Raw genomic sequence first — 21,950 nt, 5'->3', positions numbered from 1 at the left:
TGTGCTTGGAATTTGGGGCAAGAGAAGTGGGAGCACCTACAGCTGAGAGTCCCACAGAAGCTGGGCCCCAGAGAGATGCTTCCTCTGTGAAAAAGGGAAAAAGAAAAACTCTGGTCCAGAGAAGAGACAACAAAGAGAATTGTCTCAGGGTATCCCGAATTGAAGAAAATGCCCATAAAAAATAGAGAAATTGAAACCCCAGCTAGCCTTGTAAGTATGTTTGTGGTGCAGTGGACTAGTGTCTCATTCTAATACCTGTATGGAAATGTAATTCCCAGTCAATATATTGACCCCAAAAATACAGTGGAATCAGTTAGGCTATGATTGGCCCCACATTAGCAATCTGGGGTCCCCTGGGCTGAAGCCACCCAAAATAATTCTGTAGAGATATTTCTACAGCTCAGACCACGAGACCCCAAAACCAAAGAACAATGATGAGTCCCAAATCAAAATTACAAAACACACTGTGAGAAAAACCTCTGTAAGTGAGCATTGGTGAACAGGAGTAGCAAGAGAATCAGCACCTCTGACAATGCAAGATAATAGAGAAATCAGAGAAAATGGTAAAGACAACAGAATAGACCTAATAGAAATTCCAGAGTGAAGGTGCATCTGGGTGGCTCAGTCAGTGGAGTGTCCACTCTTGATTCTGGCTCAGGCTGGGATCTCAGGGGCATGAGATTAAGCCCCGCCTCCAGCTCTACGCCCAGCGCGGAGTCCGCTCAGGATTCTCCCTCCCTCTGCCCCTCCCCCTACTCGTGCCCTCTCTCTCTAAAGTAAATAAATCAATATAATCTATTTTTTGAAAAAAGAAACTCCAGAGTGAAGATACAGAAAGAAAGAAAGTGGGAAAAAACACCGCAGTGTTTAAACAGAGTGTGATGAGGGTGTCCTGGAATTGAAGAAAGACATGCGTCCCAAGCAGGAAGAAGAAAAATAAATTCCCTCCAGGAAGGCTTGTGCTGAAACTGCACACCAGCAAGGATGAAACCGTAAAACCGCCTGAGAGAAAAGAGACGTTTGTGCGAAATGACAGTCGAACCAACAGCAGACTTGTCAGCAACTACAAAATTAAAATTTCAGAAAGCCGACGGAAAATCACAAAAATAATAGTAAGATGCACTTGCACACAAAGATAAGAGAATTTACTGCTCTTAAATTCTAACGAAGTATCTATCAAAGGCTTTTGCAGGAAGAAAGAAATGGAACACAAGGGGTAAGGCTGGGACATCAGAGGCCACAGTAAGCAGAATGATCGCATGTGAGTAGATCTAAGCAAGCTATTTAGGATAAAAATTGCAACAATAGTGACTAAATTTGGATGTTTTAAGACAAGATGAGCAAATAGATTTAAAACAATTTAAGAATTTGTATTGTACTTGAGAATAATACAGATCCATGTTTACTTTAGATTTTGATAAATAACTTGCAAATTTAAGTATGACCCTTAAAAGAATGGAAAAGCAGAATGTTTAATCCCAAATAATCTATGATGAACAAAAATAGTATATCAGCTCAGTAGAGGGCAGGAAAGAAGCAAAAGGATTTGAAAAGCAGAGTAAATGTAAAACACAAAATAAGTACATAAAAATGAGCAAACATATTAATCTAATTATATGTAAATAGAATGAATCTGTTTGTTAAAGTAAAAACAGATTATCTGCTTAGAACTTAAAATCCAGCCACATAATTTTTACAAGATTCACACTCAAAATACAAAATGGTCGTGAAAGGAATAGAAAATAAATAGTAGACAAATATTAACCTAAAGAAAGTTGCTGTTGTAGCATTAATATCTGATGGGCTAAATCCTAAAGCAAAAAAATAAAAAGGCATTATTATGGATAAAGGGGTTGATTACTTAATGATAAAAGGAGCAATTCCAAAGAATGGTAAAATAACTGAATAACTGTGAACCTATGTGTACTAATAAAATAGCCTCAAAACCTGTGAAGCAGTAATCAAAAGAATTATAGTAAACTGACAAATCCATAACTAGAGAGGGAGAGTTAACCATACCGCTCTCAGAAAGCAAGATTTTGAAGGGTAGGCTTAAATTAATGAAAAGGAAGACCCTCCCCCCAAAATTGAGAGAATCAAGCCAAAAGATGGTTCTTTGAAAATATTAATAAAATGAATAAAACACAAGTCTAATCAAGAAGAAAGATTTCCCAACAGTAGTATTAGGAACACCAAGATAGCCGTAACTCTTGCCATACAGATATTGTTGAGAATCACAGGGATGCTATCAACATTACTAACCATTTTCTTAAAAATGTAAATTCTTAATGCTGTTCAAGGTGAAACAAAAATGTAAATATAACTATATAAAGAAAATAAATAAAAAATAAAGTTTTTAAAATCCACCCTCCCCCAAAAAACATCAGACCCAAATATTTTATGAGGTAACTTGCCAAACCTATAAAAAAAAAAATAGTCCCTTTGAACTTTTTTAAAATTTTTTAAGGGAGAAGAGAGGAACTACAAAAGTCAGAAAAAGACCATCCACAATATGAATATTATATTATGAACATAGTTGCAAAAATCCTAAATAAAATATTTACAGATCATATCCAGCACATATTTTGAAAACTACTTTGTGACCAAATGGTACTCATCTAAGGAATGCAAAGAGAGTTTGACATCTATGTATCTGATAATGTAATTTATTGTATTACTATATCTAGATGAAAAGTATTATTATAACTGATATTATTTCTTCAAATATAATCCATAATATATTTTACGTATATTATAAGAACTCATAAGAACCATAAGAGTTCTTATGGTTGGGGAAAATTTCTTATATCTATTTTCTATTCCCATAGAGCCTCACTCAGCACCTTGCACAGACCAGACTTTCCAAAACATTCACGCAGCCACTTCAGTGTCGTGGTTGATGCCCCCAGAATCCGTTCATCCATTTACCCATTTGCTCACTAATTAACCACCTTCTGAGTGCTGACAGTTGGGCTTTGGGGGCATGAGTTGACTAAAACGTATTTTTCAGCATATATATTCTACTCACAGAGTAAAGTGCTTTAAAAACTTGGAAATACTTATGTGTTAATAAAATTGCTACCATTGGAACATTATCAAGGCAGTGGTTAGTTTTAGCTCATTGGAGGCCGCTTCATTAAGAAAATGACATTTAAGTCTCCAAAAATGAGTACAGAAGGGAAAAGTTGGTATAAAACCCTTTGGTGCTAAAGAGTTTTGACTTGACCTTACAGAAAATTGGAAGCTTTAGAAGGTTTTCGTGCAGGGGAATGGCATAGTCAGTCCTGTACTTTAGAAAGGGTCTCTGATGGCCGAATGGAAGTGAGATTGGCAGAATCGCTGACAGACCAGAGGCGAGAAAATCTGTTAGGGATCTCAGGTAGCTGATGAAGGTTTTCCCCACAGAAGTGGCCTTGCAATGGATGGAACTGGCCAGAGTCAAGAAAACCTGAAGAGACAGAATAGACAAGATAGTGGATGAGGGGGTTGTCACCAACATCAGGCCTTGTCTTGTCACTGGCACCATTAAGGAGCAGTTGTTGGTTTGGGAACGCAGAGGGGTCAGTGAGGACAGGTTTGTCCCCATTGAGTCTGTAATGAGACAGCCAAGTAAAGGTGTTCAGTCGGCAGCTGGTATATGGATCTAGAGTCCAGGAGAAAGATGGGGGTCAAAAATGAAGATCTGAGAATCAACCTCAGACAGAAACATTGGTGCCGTCATTTCACGCTTGACTCTCCGGTTTTTTCTCTTCTTTCCTCCTCGGATGCTCTCATTTAATACATGTTTTATGGTGATCATGAAGGCGATCTTCACAGTTGTAAGTGCTGTTTCAAATAGAAACAGAAAAAAGAGTGTCACAGTGACAGGAGGCTTCAGTCCTCCCCTCCGTGTTGTACGTGGGGGTGAGTGGCCATCCCCTCGCACAGACACAGCCAGAATGTGTAAGATACGCTCCCGAAGCTGTTCTACCAGATTCGTGGTTTTGGTTTCAACCCCCCTTACTAATTTTCCTTTTCTTAGGCAATTTTTGTCCTTTTTTCTCATGTGGGAAGACAAATATGATAAGAGAGAAGAAGAGACAGAGTACTAAAGCAGCTGCTGGGTCTGTTGGGGTCTCGGACGGTGCAGGCTGTAGGCTACAGAGGTATCCATCTTAGAGACAAAGCCAGAGGGAAGCATGCCAGGGTGCTAACAGTGGCCATCTCTGTGTGGGGAGGCTCTGGATTTTTCTATTTTCTGTGATTTTTCTGTGTATATGGTGAGTGGGAGGATTATGTTTTTCTTTCTTCTTGTTTCTCTGCAAGGTCAGCGTAGAGATAGGTGAATGTCTGCTCCGTCCTTCTACTCATCCCCCACTCCTCTGCATGGAAGCGTCTTTTTTAGGAAGAAGAGGGCAGGAGTAAGCAGGCCCAACAACCCTAGTCCCGGCTTATTGGGGAGCGGGGAGATCCCATGCCCGGAAGGGCCATGAGTCGAGCCTTGGTGCCCTCCCTCAGTCAGTGGTGGCTGGGGCTAGCCCGCTCCCTCCATGGAGCATTCTCAGCAAAAGTGTTCTGCAGCCCCAGCCTCCCTGAGATGAGCCCCAAGGCTTGATTAGCAAGAACGGAGTGGTAGGGATGAAGGTTGGAAATTGCCCATGCCTCAGTTCTAACCAGACCTAAGTGGTAGCCTTTAACAGAATATACCAGAAACCCCTTTCTCTGAATGTAATTAAGCTGAAGGTGTGTTTTGATCTTCTTCTGACCCTGAATCTAGCTCCTGTAGGCAAAGCAGTTGGAGGGTAGGCTAACCGGCACCCCCAAGACCCCAGAAACAGCAAGCACATATCGCTCATACAATTAGAATGAGAACAACTTGTCCTGTAACCCAGCAACAACTTGGTCCTCTTCCTTTGCTTCCTCTGAGCCTTCAGCCATGTTACTATGAAGATAAGGAGTGAAGAGTCTTCCCCACGAGAGAACCCACAGCCCTAGACAGCCTGTCCTTCCAGCAGAAACCCCTTGAGCAGAGTCCATGACCTCGTCTTGTCTTTCATGGTGAGGAGACAGACTCAGCCATTGGGGTTTTGTTTTTATTGAATCAGGCTGGAGAACAAAAAAAGAAATGTGCTGACTCATCTTCTTATCCCCTGAAGTCAGCACACAATGAATTTTCCTAAATTTAAGATTATATAAAAATAAGAACGGCTTTTGGCTATGGTACCCTCTTTTTAAAAAATTTCATCTCTCCACCATCAGTATAAGCTGGTTGACAGGCTGAGTAGTGGCTGATTTTAATTTTGGAATTAATCGCTTGTCTTTTATCTCTCTATTGTCCTGACAGGCTGAAATATTTGTGGTTTTATCCTTTGCTGGCCACATCTGAGGGAAGATTATCTTTTATGTTGTTACTTATAATAAGGCCTGTGGGAGACAGCGCACATGACATTTGTGCTACTCACATCTCAGAAGACAACTCTCGGAGAGGCCAGCAGAACCATCCAGAACGTCTCCCGAGTGTTGTTGGGGCTCCGGTGGGAAGGCCCCCATCTGCCGCCCATGTGCTGAGAACCGCCACTATGCCAGGCTCTGTGGCCCCCACTGAGGGTACAGCAGGGGTTGAATATAGACGAGGGGCCCACATGGGGCCAGAAGGAGGAAACTGACATTTTCCCAAGGATCTCACACCTAGTCAACATCCGTGATAAGTGCGCTGAAGAGAAGGCTGAGGGGCCTAATCTGGTCTGAGGGATCATGGAGGTCTTCCTGGAGGAAGGAGTGTTTGAACTGAGATGGGAAGGTTGAGGAAGCAGGAACCAGGGGGTGGTGAGGGAGGGACAGTCCAGGCTGGGACTGAGCTTTGCCGGCAGGCACAGGACCATGTTTAAATTTGACAGGGGCCGGAATGTGGATGCTTTGGAGGCCATGGTGATACATTTGGTTGTCGGGGAGGAACACTGGGAAGGCATAAGAGGTCTCCACCTCGGGGGTGTCAGGACCAGTGTAGGCTTTTAAGGACCCGCCGGTGACAACACCAAGAGTAATCAGAGAAAGCAAGAGCAGGGATTTGGCAAGATCAGGCAGCTGGCTCTTCTGGAAAAGTCTAAAAGCCCAGGGGAGAGGACATGGCTGCTGAGGTCAGGGCCATGGAGACGGAGAAGGGAGATGTCTGACCTTAGACGCGCGAGCCGTGCCCAGAAAGTTCCTTTGTTGTATGTGTTTCTCTTGGAAAGACTTATGAAAACATTTGCTTGGCGGGTGCCAGTAGGAGACGAGTCAGTGTTAACCGTGGCTGGCCATCAGATCGGTGTGAAATCCAGTATTCTGATCAAAAGTACTGTTTGGGTGACACCCCATCCATTTCCATGGCAAATCCTTCCCAAGAAGGAGTTGGGGCCACCTGCGGGGCTCAGTCAGCTAGGTGTCTGACTCTTGATTTCGACTCAGGTCATGAACTCAGGGTTGTGGGGTTGAGGTCAGGGTCAGGCTCCACGTGCTCCACAGAGTGGACTTGAGATTCTCTCTTTCCCTCTTCCTCTGCCCCTACCCCCCAGCTCTCTCTTCCTTTCTTTAAAAAAAAAAGGTTGGGGGGGGAGTCAAATCTCTGCAGTTGGCTTGGACTAGACATGTCAGGGCAAGTGGATTAGGAAGTCAACTTTATTCCTCAATGGTTAGCATCAGAAACGTATGAAAAGGTGACTCTGGATATAGGAGGAAAGTCACAGGTCATTCATATCCCGTAAATTTAGCAGGTGGGAGCAAGGCTCGTAATTAGACTCCTAAGAAATGCTTTAAACTGGGTTGAATTTCCCTGCCTTCACTGTGGTCTACACCTGTCCAACCTATGTATTCTTCCCAGAAGGCTGCCCTGTTCTTCCCCTGACCGAGGCACCCCGGTACCCCACAGAGACACTGCCCCACTGCACCTTCCCTCTCTTCCCCTTCCTTGTCCAAGGACCCTTCTGAGGTTCTGGCGCAGGCTCTGCCTTCTGTCCAGCCAGGAGGCATCACAGCCACCTGACCTCTTCTTTCCATTTCCAGTCTCATCTAGATGCCGTCCAGCCCCTACTCCTCCAGTCCTTCCAGAACATCTCTCTAGGTGTGCTGCTCCCTGTTGCCCTTATTCTGATTCTGATAAATCATCAGTAGCTTCCTGAAACCCCCTCACTCAAACCCGGACTTCTTAGACTAGTCTGCACATTCCTCGGTGGTGCCACACCTCCCTGCTCATGTGTGAGGCACCCACGCAGATGCTGGCCCCACGACAGGGGTGTGCGGAGTGCCCGTATGCCAGCTCAAATCAAGTCAGCTATATGCAAGGCATGATGTAAAGTGCTTTTCAGACGTTTTGTTGTTTGGTCCTCCCAACAAATCAATGTTTGCTATTTTTATACCCAGATAAGGAATCTAAGATAGAGGGTTAAATAACTAGAGCAAACCCACAGCTGATAAGATTCAAGCCTGTGCAGCCAGACTCTAGCATCAGAGCTCCTGGCCACTGCGATCCTGCCTCTGATCCACTGGAACAGAACACGAAAGGGTCTCTGTTACATGTTCCTGGCTGGGGCGTCTGTAGTTAGTGGGATTAGTCTAGAAAACTGTAACAAGCTGGATTAGGGAAGGGCCTAGCATTCATCTGCAAGGAGGCACCCGGCGTATGCTTCTGGGGGAGCACAGGGCGTGTTCTGCTATCCTCAGTCCTGGAGCCTGGGAGAGGAAGCCCGACCGGCCCGCTGGGAGTTTGCTAAGCACATTGTTCTGGAGCCCAACCGAGTGCAGCTCAGTAACGGTCCCAGGCTTTGTGGCAGTCTACAGAAGGGAGCAGGACACAGCCCCTGTCCTCAGGGAGCATGCAGTACAACTACAGATGACACGATGCGCCCATGGTAAGGAGACTTTAGGAGCCACACCATGGAAGCGCCAAACCCAGGTAGAATCTGGAATGAGTCCCCAGAGGAGCGCAAGTCTGGGTGACTTCCCTTTTCCAAGGTTGTCGGGAAGGGATGGCTCCAAGTGAAACCTTCTGTCTAGAGGCAGGATCACAAGCCAGGGAGGCAGATGGCCCAGGTTCAAATCTGAGCTGAAGCACTTAACCATCCGTGAATGTGAACATGAAACGGACATTTGAAGCTGACACACGGTGAGGCCTTTAGAAAAGCGAGCCAGCTTTAGCCACTGCCTCCAGCAGTTCCCAGCCGCCCCGGACCGTCCTCGCTTTGGAAGTCCCCTCCTCTCAGGATGGCAGGATGAGAAAGTGGGCCGTGGCCGGGAAAACCGGTGACGCGCTGTGCTGCGCCGTGTTCTTAACACGCGTGTGTCCTGGTAAGACCGTAACTGACCCACATCTGCTCTTCCGACCTGACTCGCCTCAGGCCCGCCCTGCTCGTGTTCACAGTCCTGCAGAGCCCCAGCCAGCATGCGAGCGGATTTGGAGCTGGGAGTTAGGAACCCACATGGGGGTGTGAGAAAATCAGCCCCCTTCTCTCCAGTGTGTCCATTGCTTTTACACACTCACTCATTCAGCAAAACCACACGGAGCTAGGGTTTAGCAGAGAGGAAAGTTGAGTTGAGGGCACAGTGGGTTTTAAAGTGTGTATTTTCATGCTCGGGATCTATGGCAGTGCCTTTCCCGTCACAGACTGCTCCCCTGTGTGACGTTTCTTTGATCCCTAATGCCCTGCACAGTCAGGGTCACTCCCATTTCACAGATGAAAACCTGAGACCCTACGTCTCAGAGTCCAAGATTTCCGACGCGGGAGCCATGGCGCGCGCTCACTCCTGCAGACATCCTGCGTCCAGGCCCAGTGTGCTGGGAGGTCCCCAGGAACGTGAACATGATTTCTTAAGCATGTGTTGCCTGATGTAGAATTCCAGCGCAGCGAAATAATGCGAATGGCCCCTGAGGCTCGTCCTTCACAGTCGTTTAACCAGACATGGTTCTCGTTAGAGCTGAGAGCGGAGATAGCCCTGGGAGTGTGGGCGTGGTGGCGCGTTTCTCAGCCGTCCCGTCCCACACACTCTCAAGGCTGAGCGTAACGTAGCTCAGCCAGAGAAACACGCGGGGCTGCGAAATCACTTTTTCCTTGGCTCGGACGCACCGCCCCCGTGTTTCAGTCTCCAGCGAACCGTGCGGTGTGGGGGGCCTGAAGGGCCGTGCAAGGGAGCTCAGTCTAGACCACGGTCATGCTGGAATCTGCGTGCGGGCCGGCAGCTCACAGGCGCAGGCAGGTGCACGTGCGCGCACAGATAGGCTCCCACACACGCGCGCACGCTTCCATGCGGACCCACACACGCGCACTCACCCTTGTGTCCCTTCTCTCTGCAGGGGTCTCTGCCGGCTTGGGCATCACTTTCCCAGGGCTCCCTGAGCGGCCCGGCGATAGGCTCTGTGGTCCTTGCGAAGGCATCCCATCTAAGTGTGGGTTTTACCTGATAGCTTTGGTTTCGGAAAAGAGAGACCCGTGAGGTCATATGTTCGTAGCAGCAGGGCCTGGGGGTGGGGGAAGCCGTCTGGCCCAGAATCGAGGCCTTAAATGTTAGTCCCTGCTAAATGTTAGCCAACTGACCAGCTCTGTGGCCTTCGACAGTCGCTTGACCAGTCAGGGCCCCCGTTTCCGTATCTGCTCAGGAACGGGTTTGCCTGAAAGTGGAAGGTTGGCCTCAGATGGCCTGAAGCTTCTCTCCAGCTAGAACATTGTGTGATTCAAATACTAAATCAGTTCGGCACGGTGCACGTGGTGCGGCTGGGCGTGGGGTGGGGGAAGCTACAAACTTCCCAAGGAGAAGCGGCGTCAAAAATAATTTTCGCTCGGCCTATTCCCTAACAGACTTTGTCTGCTCCCAGTCCTTTTGAATCACAAGGTCAGACCGGTTTTGTTAGCAATTTAGCAGATAAAATTCCTCCCGTTCTAGTCCGTGGAGAGTTGGAGAACAGAATTTGTATTTGACTTCCCATATGGCAGTCAGTGGAGGGCTCTTCTCGAGTTCAAGGGTTTTCATTCCATCTCCCTCTTCCCCACCATTGCATTTGATTGATCGTATTAAACAGAAGGAAAATTTATTTTATTGGAGTGGGGAAATGCATTAGGTTAAGTATTAAGTATATAAAATACATGGTTAGAGGTTTTGTAAAGGAAAAGATGTAATTTTGTGGTTATGCATGTTTGGGACTGTTTTCTAGGTTATGTTTTGTTGGTAGAAATAGAATGTACTGGATCAGGAGGCCAGGCAGAGTCAGCGGGCTAACGGAACAGTGTCTTGTTCAGTGATGCCTTTGCAGACATGGGTGTGATAAAAAGAGACAGTAGTTGACAGTCTTGAGGCTGTGGAAGGGGATGCTTTGGGACCATTTGCAAGGGAAAGTGATGGAATCAGTAGCACAGTGTGCCCTGGGCACACGACCTCCCTCGGCATGATGGACGCCTGTTGTGTCTCTCACTGGTGCGGTCACCTCCCCATCCAACAGTCTGGGCATTTGCAAGTCCACAAGGCCTGGAGGATTCCTGCCTCTTAGCATCAGTCCACGGGAGGTGATCTGGCTCTCGGGTGTGGTGGCAAGCCCTCGCCTAGAGACCCCAGAGCGGGCGCTTCTCCCCCTGCCTCCACCACCAACAAAGGGGGCAAAACCGCCCAGAGAGCGGGAGGCTACGTCTCTTCCCCTCCTCATAATCAAATTCACAACCAGTTATGCGGCACATGGTGGGATGAGTATGTCTTTCTGAGTTTGAGTTTATCCATATGATTGACTGTGTCCTAAAAATGAAATCACATTTGTGGAAGCATGCAGTGCCTCATATTGAAAAAATTAAAACTTCATGACATTTGAATTGTCCTGGAAAATCTGGAATTTGGAGTTCTAGTAGTTATGCTTGGTGATCTAAGAAGTTAAGAGCGAGCGGTGGGCTTGTGGGCTGTTGGAGGATGAACCTCACGCAGTTTTAGTGCTAGGAAATGAGCTATGAGCTCTGTTAATGACGGAGAGAGACGGGATGGCCTTGGGACCATGACAGTGAGGATCCCCACCCCCGCGCCTCTGTTATCAGCACTCCTTCCGCCTAACTGGTGAACTGGAAATTAATTTTATACTAATTTGTTCTCGGCTCATGCTTTAATGAGCTTATATTTCTGGGTATTTAATTTGAAAGTACGTTTGATAAATAATCTATTAAGAAATAAATTGAGACTGAGAATAAATGAATTTGAAATTTCAGAGGTCAGTAATTAAGATTTTTGTCACTATTTGGTTTTTCACTGTCTAACCAATACCCAGCTGCCAATGCAATATTTCATATTTCTCTAAAATGAGGCCAAATCTGTGATGCATGATGGGTACCAGACAAAAACCATGATTCTGAGTCTCTGGTCAGCCTAAACTGATCAGCTCTCACTCTTCTGCTTTCTGGGTCTGTTCCATTCTGATGTGCCTTCTGGGCACCCAGGACTGAAATCCCCACACTGGGATCCCTCTGGTGCCCTGGGCCATTATGACCCAGTTATGTAGCCTCCTCGTAATTAGACACTTGTCATCACAACTCCCTTAAGTTCCCCGGCCCCCTTATCTGGGGGTGGGGGAACAAGGAGCCTTTCAAAGTAATTTCACATGGAAGCTAAAAAGGCAAGCTGGCAGCAAGGTCTGGACACCTGACATGGCAGACTGGGCTCGTGTCCCCTGCCACTGTCCCGATATATCCCTTCCTGAGCCACATGCTTACTGGAGAGGTCAGCTTCCCGTGCCCTGCTCCTGCCATGGACTCTTCCAGCCAAGCAGAACTAACCCTCGTCCCTGAACTATCAGCCCCTCTCCTGTTGCCTCCCATCTCTGCCCATACTTCCCCTCTGTGAGCGTCCCCTCTCTTGCCTTCGCCCCTGGACAACAAGCCACCCTACTCCCTGACATTGTCTGGGGGCCAAAAAAGAGCCACAAATTTCTCTTGTTTGCAGTCAGTATAATCAACAACATAAACCATCCAAGATAAGCTACTAAGTTTGGACAAACTATAAACTAATCCGATAAGATGGTCTGCTATGAGATAACTTAAAAAAAAAAAAGTTTTCCTTTACATTAAAAATAACCATGTATAAGATGCTATCTGTGGTACCAGCAGACCTACTCAATACCTAGGAATAAGCCTAATGGAAAATTTTTTAATGGCAACATGAAAAAAATCCAAGGCTAGGCTGAAGGACATAAAAACAACATTATTAATGGAAACATACCATGTACATGAATAGGAAAATGGATCTTGATGGATTATAACAATGTATTTTTACTTTTTTAAAGATTTTATTTATTTGAGAGAGAGAGAGCATGAGCAGGAGGGAGGGGCAGAGGGAGAAGCAAACTCCCCACCAAGCAGAGATCCCAATGTGGGACTCGATCCCAGGACCCCAGGATCATCACCTGAACTGAAGGAAGACGCCTGACTGACTGAGCTACCCAGGTGCCCCTATTACAGTGGCATAGTAACCACATTCTTAATATAATTTCAGGGGATTATTACAAAGCTTAAAACTTGATTCCAAAATTCACCTGGAAGAGAAAATAGGTAACATTATCCTAGAAACATTTGAAGAAAAGAACAGAGCCAAAGAACACCTGCCATCCACAGGGTTGCCAAGATAGCCCTTGAACAAATAGCTCTGGGTCATGCTCCTCAGCATATGCCCAAGAATGAAACCGGAATCCTGCTTCAAGCCACAGACAAACACTCGTTCCGTGTAGACCGAAGATCTGAGTATAAGAGCTAAACTTGTGGAACTCCTAAAGGAAAGCATAGGTGGAAATCTTCAGCGCCTTGAGATCCTGGTTTCTTAGGTATAGCACCGCCAAAAACACAAGCAACTGAAGGGAGAAGTGGACCTCATCAAAGTGATCAACGTCTGTGCTTCAGAAGAGATGCTTAAGAGAATGAAAGGACAACCTACAACGTGGGGGAGAATATTTGCAAACCCTATACTATAGCACGTACCCAGGAGAACCAAAACTGCAGGGAGTTGCATTCGGTTGTTCATGGCGGCACTATTCACAATTGCTAGAAAGTGGAGACAACCCAAGTTCCCCTCGACTGATGAATGGATAAACAAAATTGGGCATTTCCAGGCCATGTATTATTATTCTGCAATAGAAAGGAATGACCCATGCTACGACCTGAATGAGCCTTGTAAGCATTATGCCGAAAGCAGCCAGACACGAAGGGCCACGTTTTGTATGAATCTGCTGCCACGAAATGAATGAACAGGCAAATCCCTAGAGACAGGAAGTAGCCGAGCCGTTGCCAGGGGCTGAGGCAGGACAGGTGGTTCCGGGGAAGTGAGGGCTCCCGGCTACGAGGTTTCTCTTCCGAGTGATGCAAATGTTTTACAGTTAGACAGTGGTGACAGCTGTACAGCATTCTGAACCTGCCAAGTGTGTGCTTTTAAAAGGTGAATCCTGTGGTGTGTGAATTTAATCTTAGTCAAAACAGAGAACCTGTTCTGTCTGCCATCCAAATGTGGGATGGAACAAGAGGAACTAAACAGTGCGGCGCTCTGGGCACGGAGATGGACAAATGGAGGCTGGTCTCACGTGGGACAGCTCATGGAGGAGAACAGCAGAGCCGCGGGCCCCCTGGAGGCGACACGTAGCACCCCCCATCACCAGGAAAGCGAAAATGGTGGCAGAGGACAACCAGGTCTCAGTTTGTGGGGGACAGATTCTAACCTCGCCCCCTCAAAAAGTAAGTTCCAGGTCGATTAAAGAGCTAAGTGTAAGACTATGGAAATAGAAGATAAAGAAGGACGTCCACGTAACCTTGAGGAAAGCCACCCTGAGCAGTGCAGGACATTCATAAAGAGAAAGATGGAAAATTTGGCTTTATAAGAATGGGAAACTGTACAACCAAAGATACCATAAGTAAATTTTAAAAAATCACTTCTCACATAGTACGTACACCCTGAATTTTTGAAGAACTTCTAGAATTGCTAAGAAAAGTCAAAATAACCAGTGTCCAGCACTCTCCTCTTCCTCCTTGAGTTGCCTTTCAGGTGGCCCCAGAAGTCTGTCGTCCACTGAGGGACAGATGAGCTTGACCCCTTTATTGGGGATTATTGGATATCACTGGCCATTCAATCCCATCCGGTCCTCTTTCTTTCTTTCTTTCTTTTTTAAGATTATTTATTTGTCAGAGAGAGAGAGTACACAAGCCGGGGGAGCGGCAGGCAGGGGGAGAACCTGGCTCTCCACTGAGCAAGGAGCCTAACGTGGGACTCGATCCCAGGACTCTGGGATCATGATCTGGGCCGAAGGCAAACACTTAGCCGAATGAGCCAGCCAGATGTCCCAGGCCAGTCCTCCTTCTTAGCAAAGTCAGAGTGGTCTTGGGATCTCATTTTTGTTGAGCAGAACAGCTGGGCACCAAGCTCTGCCCCGGGAAAAGTGAATTCACTAGCACCGCGTGAGTAAAGTGGCCGGGTGCTGTGGGGGACACCGCAGGGATGGGCTGAAGCCCATTGCCACTGGCCCTGTTCCTTCCACGCCGCCTCTGCTGCTGGACCACGCGGCTGGCATGCAGAGGCCACGAATGCGGCAAGTGGAACCAGCTTAGCATTTCTTGCCTGTCAGCCGCTTCGTGGGGGCTACCCTGTGACTCTGTTACGTGGATTCTGGACAGATCTCTGTCTCGGGGAGGGAAGGTCTGTGCCGTGGTTTCTTGTTGCACGTGACCACCTTATTCAAGAAATGGAATTCTGCAGGCATCGTGTGGGGACTTCTGTCGTAGACCGAGAAGACCTTCCTATTTTTCTTTTCCTGCTAAGAGAGATCGTGAGCTCCCGACTGGGCAATTCAGGATGGTCCCCTCAGCTGCCGTCTCATCTGCTGTTCTGTTTCCAGAAGCCATTGATTTAGGCCGCATTCTCTTCCATTTCACAATGTGATTAAATACGCCGCGCGGGTCGTTATCTTGTTACAAAAGACAGCTTGCGGGAGGGTAAGGTGGTGACGTCCCCGGGGTCTGTTCTGCCGCTGGGTTTGGGGAAACCCTCAGCATCAGAGCTTTTTTGAAGGGTGTCAGAGAGACAAGAGTGGGACCGGGACGCTTCTTAACAGCGCACTGATCATCTCTAAGTAAATCAGACCTTCCTGCCGGAGGTCCTGGCCGGGTCAAGCCAGACTTGGCATTAAATATTAAGACCGCCGGTTCAATATTTTATGCCAAGAGGGAATCCCGTAGGTGAAAGCAGGAGAAGCGGATCGGAGGCGGTTGGCTTATTGTTGGCCAGAAGCTACGTGACTGAACCGACTTTCTCCTCTTTATAGGGTCACTGCTACTACCACGGACACGTGCAAGGACACTCTGGTTCCACCGCCAGCTTCAGCACTTGCTCTGGCCTCAGGTAAGTGACCCTGACGGGGCCGGCTCCGGTCCCGAGCATGACTGCCACCTCCTTCTTCCCACATTCACTCTCAGGGATCAAGAGTAAATGGTGGGGCCTGAGCCTCCCCCCGGTGAGACAGAGAAGCCCCGCCGGACACTTCGAAGGAGCACAGCGTGCCCGGGATCTTAGCTTCTCTGCCCCAGCAGCCCTTTCTAGAAGGTTCTTAGGCCTGGTGGGTTGAGAGCCACGGATGGGGCTGAGCTTCTACATCCGAGGATTTTGTCACAGTCTTTCGCTTATGTGGCTCTCGTGCTTAATAATCCTGGTGTTAAAAGGTAGGAGCTCGGGTCCTAGCGGTCAGGCTGTCGCTCGGGAGACACGCAGAGGCCTCCCCTGCCAGGAGGCGAAGCAGAGCACCCAGCCGGGCGGAGAGCGAGCAGAGTCGAATCCAGGCGTGGGCGGGAGGGGCTTTTGCTACGCGGCTGCGCAGTGTCGGGAAACAGCTCCCTTCCGGGGCTGCACGAGCCGACCCGCGCGGCTCGCCCTTCCGGCTCTCACTGGCTGGCCGCCGGCTGGCTCTCCTGTGCCCCCGCCAGCCGCCTCAGCCTTCTGGCTGGATCCGTTCACCGGGTTCGTGAACCGGCCGCCTGCATCCCCCGAGCCCCGCCTCGCTTGGGCCCCAGGCTCTGTGAGGAGAGGGACGAGGGCCTGGGAGGCGCGCGGCTTGAGTGAGACCCGGCCGCCCTCTGGGACCCGGGAACGCCGCGCCTCCGACAGTCCCACGTGGGACACTGTACACTCACGACACACGGCACCGCACACAGACACAGTGTGCCACACACGCCACCACACACAGACATCACACTCGCGACAGCATGCACAGCACAAACACCACACGCACCACACGCACATACACTCCTTGTGACGTACCACGCACAGCACACGACGTAGCATGCATCACGCACACACTACAGCGTACGCAGCACAAACACCACATACGCAACAATCCACAAGTGACGTACCACATACAACGTACAGAATATACCAGACGTGACACACAACGTACCACACGTGACAACACACACACACACACACACTATACCACACATCTCACACACACACAACATCCATAGCCCAAATACCACACACACAATATACCAGAAGTGACATACCACACACACACACACACACACACACACACACACAGGTCAGTCAGGGCCTGCGAGTGTGAGGGGAGTGGCGGCCGCCCGGCCTCCTCAGGGTGTGAGCGGCTGTGGACGAAGCCGGGCGCTCACCGAACGGCGACGGGACACGGACTCCCAGATTCACGCGGACACGCGGCAGGCGTCGACCCCGCGTCAGTTCATAACGAATCCCCGGGGCCGCACCTCCGGGGCCGCCCGGGCTCTGCGGGTCACTCCCCAGGGGAACGCGGCCCCGGAGCGCGGCTGCGGGAAGCCCCGGCCAGGGAAGGCGGCGGGCGGGCGGCGGCTGCGGGTGCCGCTCCCCGTGTGGGGCCGGCGCCCCCCAGACAAGGCTCTTCTGTCAGCCCCTCCTCGGGCCGCTTCTCGCTCTCGTTTCCCGTCTGCGGGCCCCTCGGTCTTCACCTGCGGGTCAGGGGCGCGGAGCAGAGCCGTCCCGCAGCCGCAGCCGCGCGCCCCAGAGCCCGCTCCTCCCGCCGCACCGTCGTCCCCGGCCCATCCCGTCCCATCCCGTCCCGCCCCCGGGGGACGTGCCCCCTCCCCAGCTGCCGCCGAGCCTCGCGGCCCCGGTCGCCTGCGCAATGTACAGGTGTCAGGAGAGGAGGAGGACATCGCGCCTCGCTCCGCAATCTGCTTCTGTCTCCGGCGTTGTCTTGACCTCCTTCCTCCTGGGCTCACGTGGGACTGGCTCGTTCCTTCGACGACGTGCTTGAATTCGCCGCGTCCTGTCTCGTCCCACCCTCCATGGGGCCCCTTTAGGTGGTTTCCAGCCTCGCTCATTTACAGACTGCGCTGGCCGCGCGGGGTCCTCAGGAGGTCTCAGGGGGTCCGTGGCTCGGTGCACAGGGCCCGGGGAGACGGGGGGGGGGGAGCAGGTGCTGCGTGGAGGCCCCAACCTTTCACCAGCAACAGTTCTGCCACCTTCTCCTTCCAAGTGCTGTCCCAGCGCCCGCGCTGGCCGTCCGAGCTGAGAGTCTCTCTCCTCACATCCTCCCCAATCCCAGACATCTGGTTTATTTTCAGGGTTTACAGCTGGAATCCAGCAAAATGTACAAAAAGCTAACCTTTCCCCGTTCACGCTCCTTCCACTCCCCTCAGGTGGACCATGGCAGCAGCGTGGGGGTCCCCTCCCAGGCTGCCTCCTCGTCCTGCACACCAGGCCTGGGCAAAGCCCCGTGCATGTGCGTTTCTCTATTTTTATAAAAATAGAGTCACGTCATACTCTTCACTCTACCCTGATTCTTCTGTCTCTGCAAGTCAAGAGACAGAGACTTAAATCTCTGTTTGGTTCCCTCCCTTGAGTGTGTATGCACACGTGTTTCTGCACACTGTTGCTCTCATGAAACATTTCGATATCCCATTTATAGGACACTATTGAACTTTGAAACATCTGCTAATCCGGTATGTGAGCAGAGTGATCTTGTTGCTGATGGATTTGCTGCTCTCCTGTTGCTAAGGGTCCCTCCGGCAAACATTCCTCGAGCGCTTCCTCAGTGCGACACTGAAGGAAGTGGGGCGAGCCGTGCAGACGTTTGCAGGAAGCACGTTCCTGGCAGAGGGAACAGCATGTGCTGAGCCCCTGACACAGGAAAATGCCTGGGGTTGGCAGAGCAGCAAGGTGACCAGTGTGGCTGCGGCAGAGCAGGCAGAGGAGGCAGAGGAAGCTGAGGTCAAGGAGAAGGAGAAGGGGCTTGGCCTCTCCCTGGTCTATGACAGGGTCACGGGAACTTTGCGCTGAGGGATGTCTCACTTGACATTGACAAGGTCACTCTGGCTGCTGGGCTGAAATTGGACAGTAGCGGGAGCAGGCAGAGGCGCAGAGCTCAGCGAGACACCTTCCCAAGAATCCTGCCGGGTTACCGGAGCCTGGGCAGAGGGGGCACTTGCAGACAAGCAAGAATCCAGAAACTTCTTCAAGGGTTTAAAGATTCTGGTACCCCTGACATCTGCATAAGCTTCTGACCGTTGCCTTCTCCACCACAAGTGCTCTGTGTCTAAAACTCACTCCCCCAGGGTAGTGTGGGGCACAAATACACGAAGGGGCCAAGCTCCTGCCGCTGAGTGAGGGGTTACTGAGGAAGCCGTGGGAAAGCCCTTCAAGAGGCAGAGCCTCCCAGGCATGTGCAGGCCCAGCAGGCGTGCTGGGTGCTCGGTGGAGGAGGAGGGGGAGGAGGACATTGTTTGCAAGTGATGGTATGCACAGAGAGGACATCAGCTCTCCGTGGACTGAGGTGCACGAGGGAGAGACTTGGAAAGAGTCTTTTGTCCTTTCAAAAGGCTGTCGGCTTACATCCTCAGAGACCAAGTAGAAGTATGAGGACCCCTCTTTCAAGTTCAGCAGAGTTCCCCTAAAATACCTCTGATTGGCCCTGACTGGGTCATTGGTCCCTCCCTGAAACAATCGCAGTGGCCAGTGGTGGGTGTGATGCTCTGGTTTAACTCCCTGGATCAGGCTGGGGGTGAACCACACCCAACCCCAAGGATGGGAAGTGGGGAGAGTGAATGCTCCAAGGAAAACCAGGGGTCTTTTGCCAGAGAAAGGGCAAACGAGGGCCAAGACAATAAGCAACAAACAGGCCTCTTCCAACAGTGGCTTCTACACATCTGTAAAGAAGTTTTAGACCATCGAACCTGAGAACAGGCATTAAGGGAGGCATCGGGATTGGTCTGGTAAGTTTCAGGTGATTTTCATAGGCATTTCAAGCTCTTGGTAGGTAAAGAGAAAAGGGTCTCTCCAAGGTATTCCATTTATAAACCAGTGACTTTAGTTAATTAGTTTTAAAAAATGAAGAGGAAGGGGGCACCTGGGTGGCTCCGTCAGTTAAGCATCTGACTCTTGGTTTTGGCTCAGGTCATAATCCCAGGGTGGTGGGATCAAGCCCCGCGTCAGGCTCTGAGCCCAGCTGCCGTCTGCTTCAGATTCTCTCTCCCTCTTCCTCTGCCCCTCCAGGTTGTGCTCTCCCTTTCTCTCATACGAATAAATAAATCTTTAAAAAAATAGAAAATGAAGAACAATTGGATAGCGTATTCCCGGAGTAATATTCGAATAGGATAAACCTGCCTTCTGTGCTTGGCCATGTCCCTCGGTCATAACACCCACCCTTCCACCAGGGCTGCCCACAAAAGGTGCAGGTACCTGTCCTCCCACATGGAGAGGCCAGCCTCTCTGTCCAGTTTGAGGAGCATCTGCTTCTCAGCCTCTACCTCTCGTCTCTAGCACCTGGACAATGTTCCGCCCAGGGTACATCGCATAGACCATTATCGGGCAGAGGAAAGCGGTGAAGTTACTTGTAGCTGGGGTTTCAGGAAAAGTCAGAAGAGCACATGCTGCATGTCGTCTGGTGTCCACCATCAAGATGGGTGGGGACGATGATGGGAGATCCCGAGGAGGGTGGCCCTCCTGAGAATTCGGACTTACCAGCTCTTTGTGCTGTTGTGACAAAAGCAGCAGACTGTGCATCCATGGAGAAATTCTGGAGTTAAGGAGTCAACCTTGTGACCTTGCAAGCAGAGGATCAGACCAGAGAAAAAGCTCTGCTGGACCAACTATCCACTGGAAGAAGAATCGATTGAGCCTGGAGATAAAGGGGAGAGTCAGCCCTCATGGCACCAGCCTGGCAGATTTAGAAAAGAATAAATAGGCATTAAAAATTCTGTTCAGTATGGTGTGATCCAGAAGCATACTCAGATCTAGGAATGTGGGGGGGGGACTCAAATGTCCTAGGGGACACATTCATTAGAGCCCATCAGATTACAGCTTTGCAGAGAAAGAGCCGGGAACGAACGTCCTGCACGGCTTCAGAAAGACTGGTTCACACGTGGGCAGCTAGGAAAAACTTGGTCCTGGAAGAGACAAGAGAGCAAGGAAGCAAGCAAGTCTGCCTTCTTCATTTGAAGCTTGAGGTGGGGAAGATAAGGAGAAAGAAGAGCATAAAGATCTCAGCAGGATTAAAGAGGGAACAGCTCTTTACAAGAGGGGGTGATGGAGTGCAATGTGGAAAAAATGAGTGCAGCCGTGGCGTCTGTTCTTACTTTGAGAGGACTCCAGGTCAAAGGCAAAGTTCAGGTGTAAGTTAATTTTCTGCTATTTCACACGTCTCCCCAGAATGCTCAGTCCTCATTAGCCTATGTGTCCCCAAAACGCTCAGTCCTTGTCACATGGTTCCAGTGCAAAGATGCATGGTTCTCCTTTGACATTCTGGACTCTCATTTGCTCTCCCTGCTTCGTGCCTCACGTCCCCTACCCGTAAGCCCTTAACCCACACCATCCCCGCGGGCGTCAGGGACTCCCCCACACAGCACTGCACAGGGACCCAGCTGGGGACAGAAGTCTGCTCCCTCCCTAGAGGTGCCACCCTGCTGTGTTCTGTCATAGGACAGACGTCGGGTCCCACTTCTGGGATTAGCCACGTGTTCTCCCATCCCCGGCAGGCTCAGTGGTTAAAAGGAGGTGGAATTTCTGAAGGAACCTCTGGTGGTTTAACAGACTGAAGCCAACGTTCCCTCCATAGATGAGGACACTGGTATCTCGGGTTGTAAACTAGGACGGGTTATAATACTGATTTCGCTCTTAAATGGGGTTGAAGCTGCTTGAGCACAAAGCGTGCACGCACTCGGGCTCACACTCGCACTTCCACTCACACCTCATGCCGGCACTTCCGTCCTCACGTGCAGGCACACTTACACTGTCGTTCACCATCGTCCCGTGGCTGGCACACTCGCACTTGTGGACTTACACACGCATACTAACACTCTCTCGGATGCATGTACATACATGTGCACACACACATGTCCCCTGGGGTCGTGGTGACACACGGTGGGAGCCAGACCTCCTTCCTCATCATCCTTACGGCTTCTGCTTCCCTGAGAGTAGGGGCGGTGTTCCTACCACCGTGGCGAGAGCTCCTGACGGAGGCTCCGCCATCGGCGGGCTGGTCCCCACACCATGCGACGCTGTTCCAAGGCACAGCTTCTGTCTCAGGAAAGAGGCATCTCCCGCATTTACGCGCCTCTGCGTGTTCTCCTGGGATGCTCGCCAGAGCCACGGGAAGGCACGGCTCTACCTCAAGGAAGCCCCCCACCCCAATTCCACTGTTTTCTAGCTGTTTCCAGAGCATTCCTCTTGCATCTCCTCATCTTTGTCCCTGCTGTCCTTCTGCCTGGGACATGCTTCTCTCTCTGCCTTCCATTTGGCTTTAAAAGCTTCAACAAATCAAATGATGCCTCCTGCATGAAGCCCCGTCCCTGCCTCCCAAAGATTCTCCCCATGCAGATCAACCGTGCCTCGTGTGCACTGTCACAGGCAGCCCTTTCCTGCCACGGAGGAGGTGATTTATAAATATCTCTTCACATCCCTGCGTTAAGGCTCTGATCCTTCCTCGCTCTGTCGGTAGCTGACTGGTATACCTTGCTATA

At 49.9% G+C, this 21,950-nt stretch overlaps 1 protein-coding gene across 1 annotated transcript in view; it reads left to right on the top strand.

Annotated features, from left to right (window-relative positions):
- The window catches only part of ADAM12 (ADAM metallopeptidase domain 12), a 328,649-nt gene that overhangs the window by 208,077 nt on the left and 98,622 nt on the right, over nt 1–21,950 (top strand). Inside the window, exon 5 of the mRNA XM_044236851.1 lies at nt 15,275–15,351. Within this exon, the coding sequence (XP_044092786.1) occupies nt 15,275–15,351 (77 nt within the window). The remainder of the gene's footprint in view (nt 1–15,274; nt 15,352–21,950) is intronic.

This window comes from Neovison vison, chromosome 2 (assembly GCF_020171115.1).
Source record: "Neovison vison isolate M4711 chromosome 2, ASM_NN_V1, whole genome shotgun sequence".
NCBI lineage: Eukaryota > Metazoa > Chordata > Mammalia > Carnivora > Mustelidae > Neogale > Neogale vison.
Note: the sequence above shows the minus strand (reverse complement) of the source record. Positions and strands in the feature narration are given on the sequence as shown.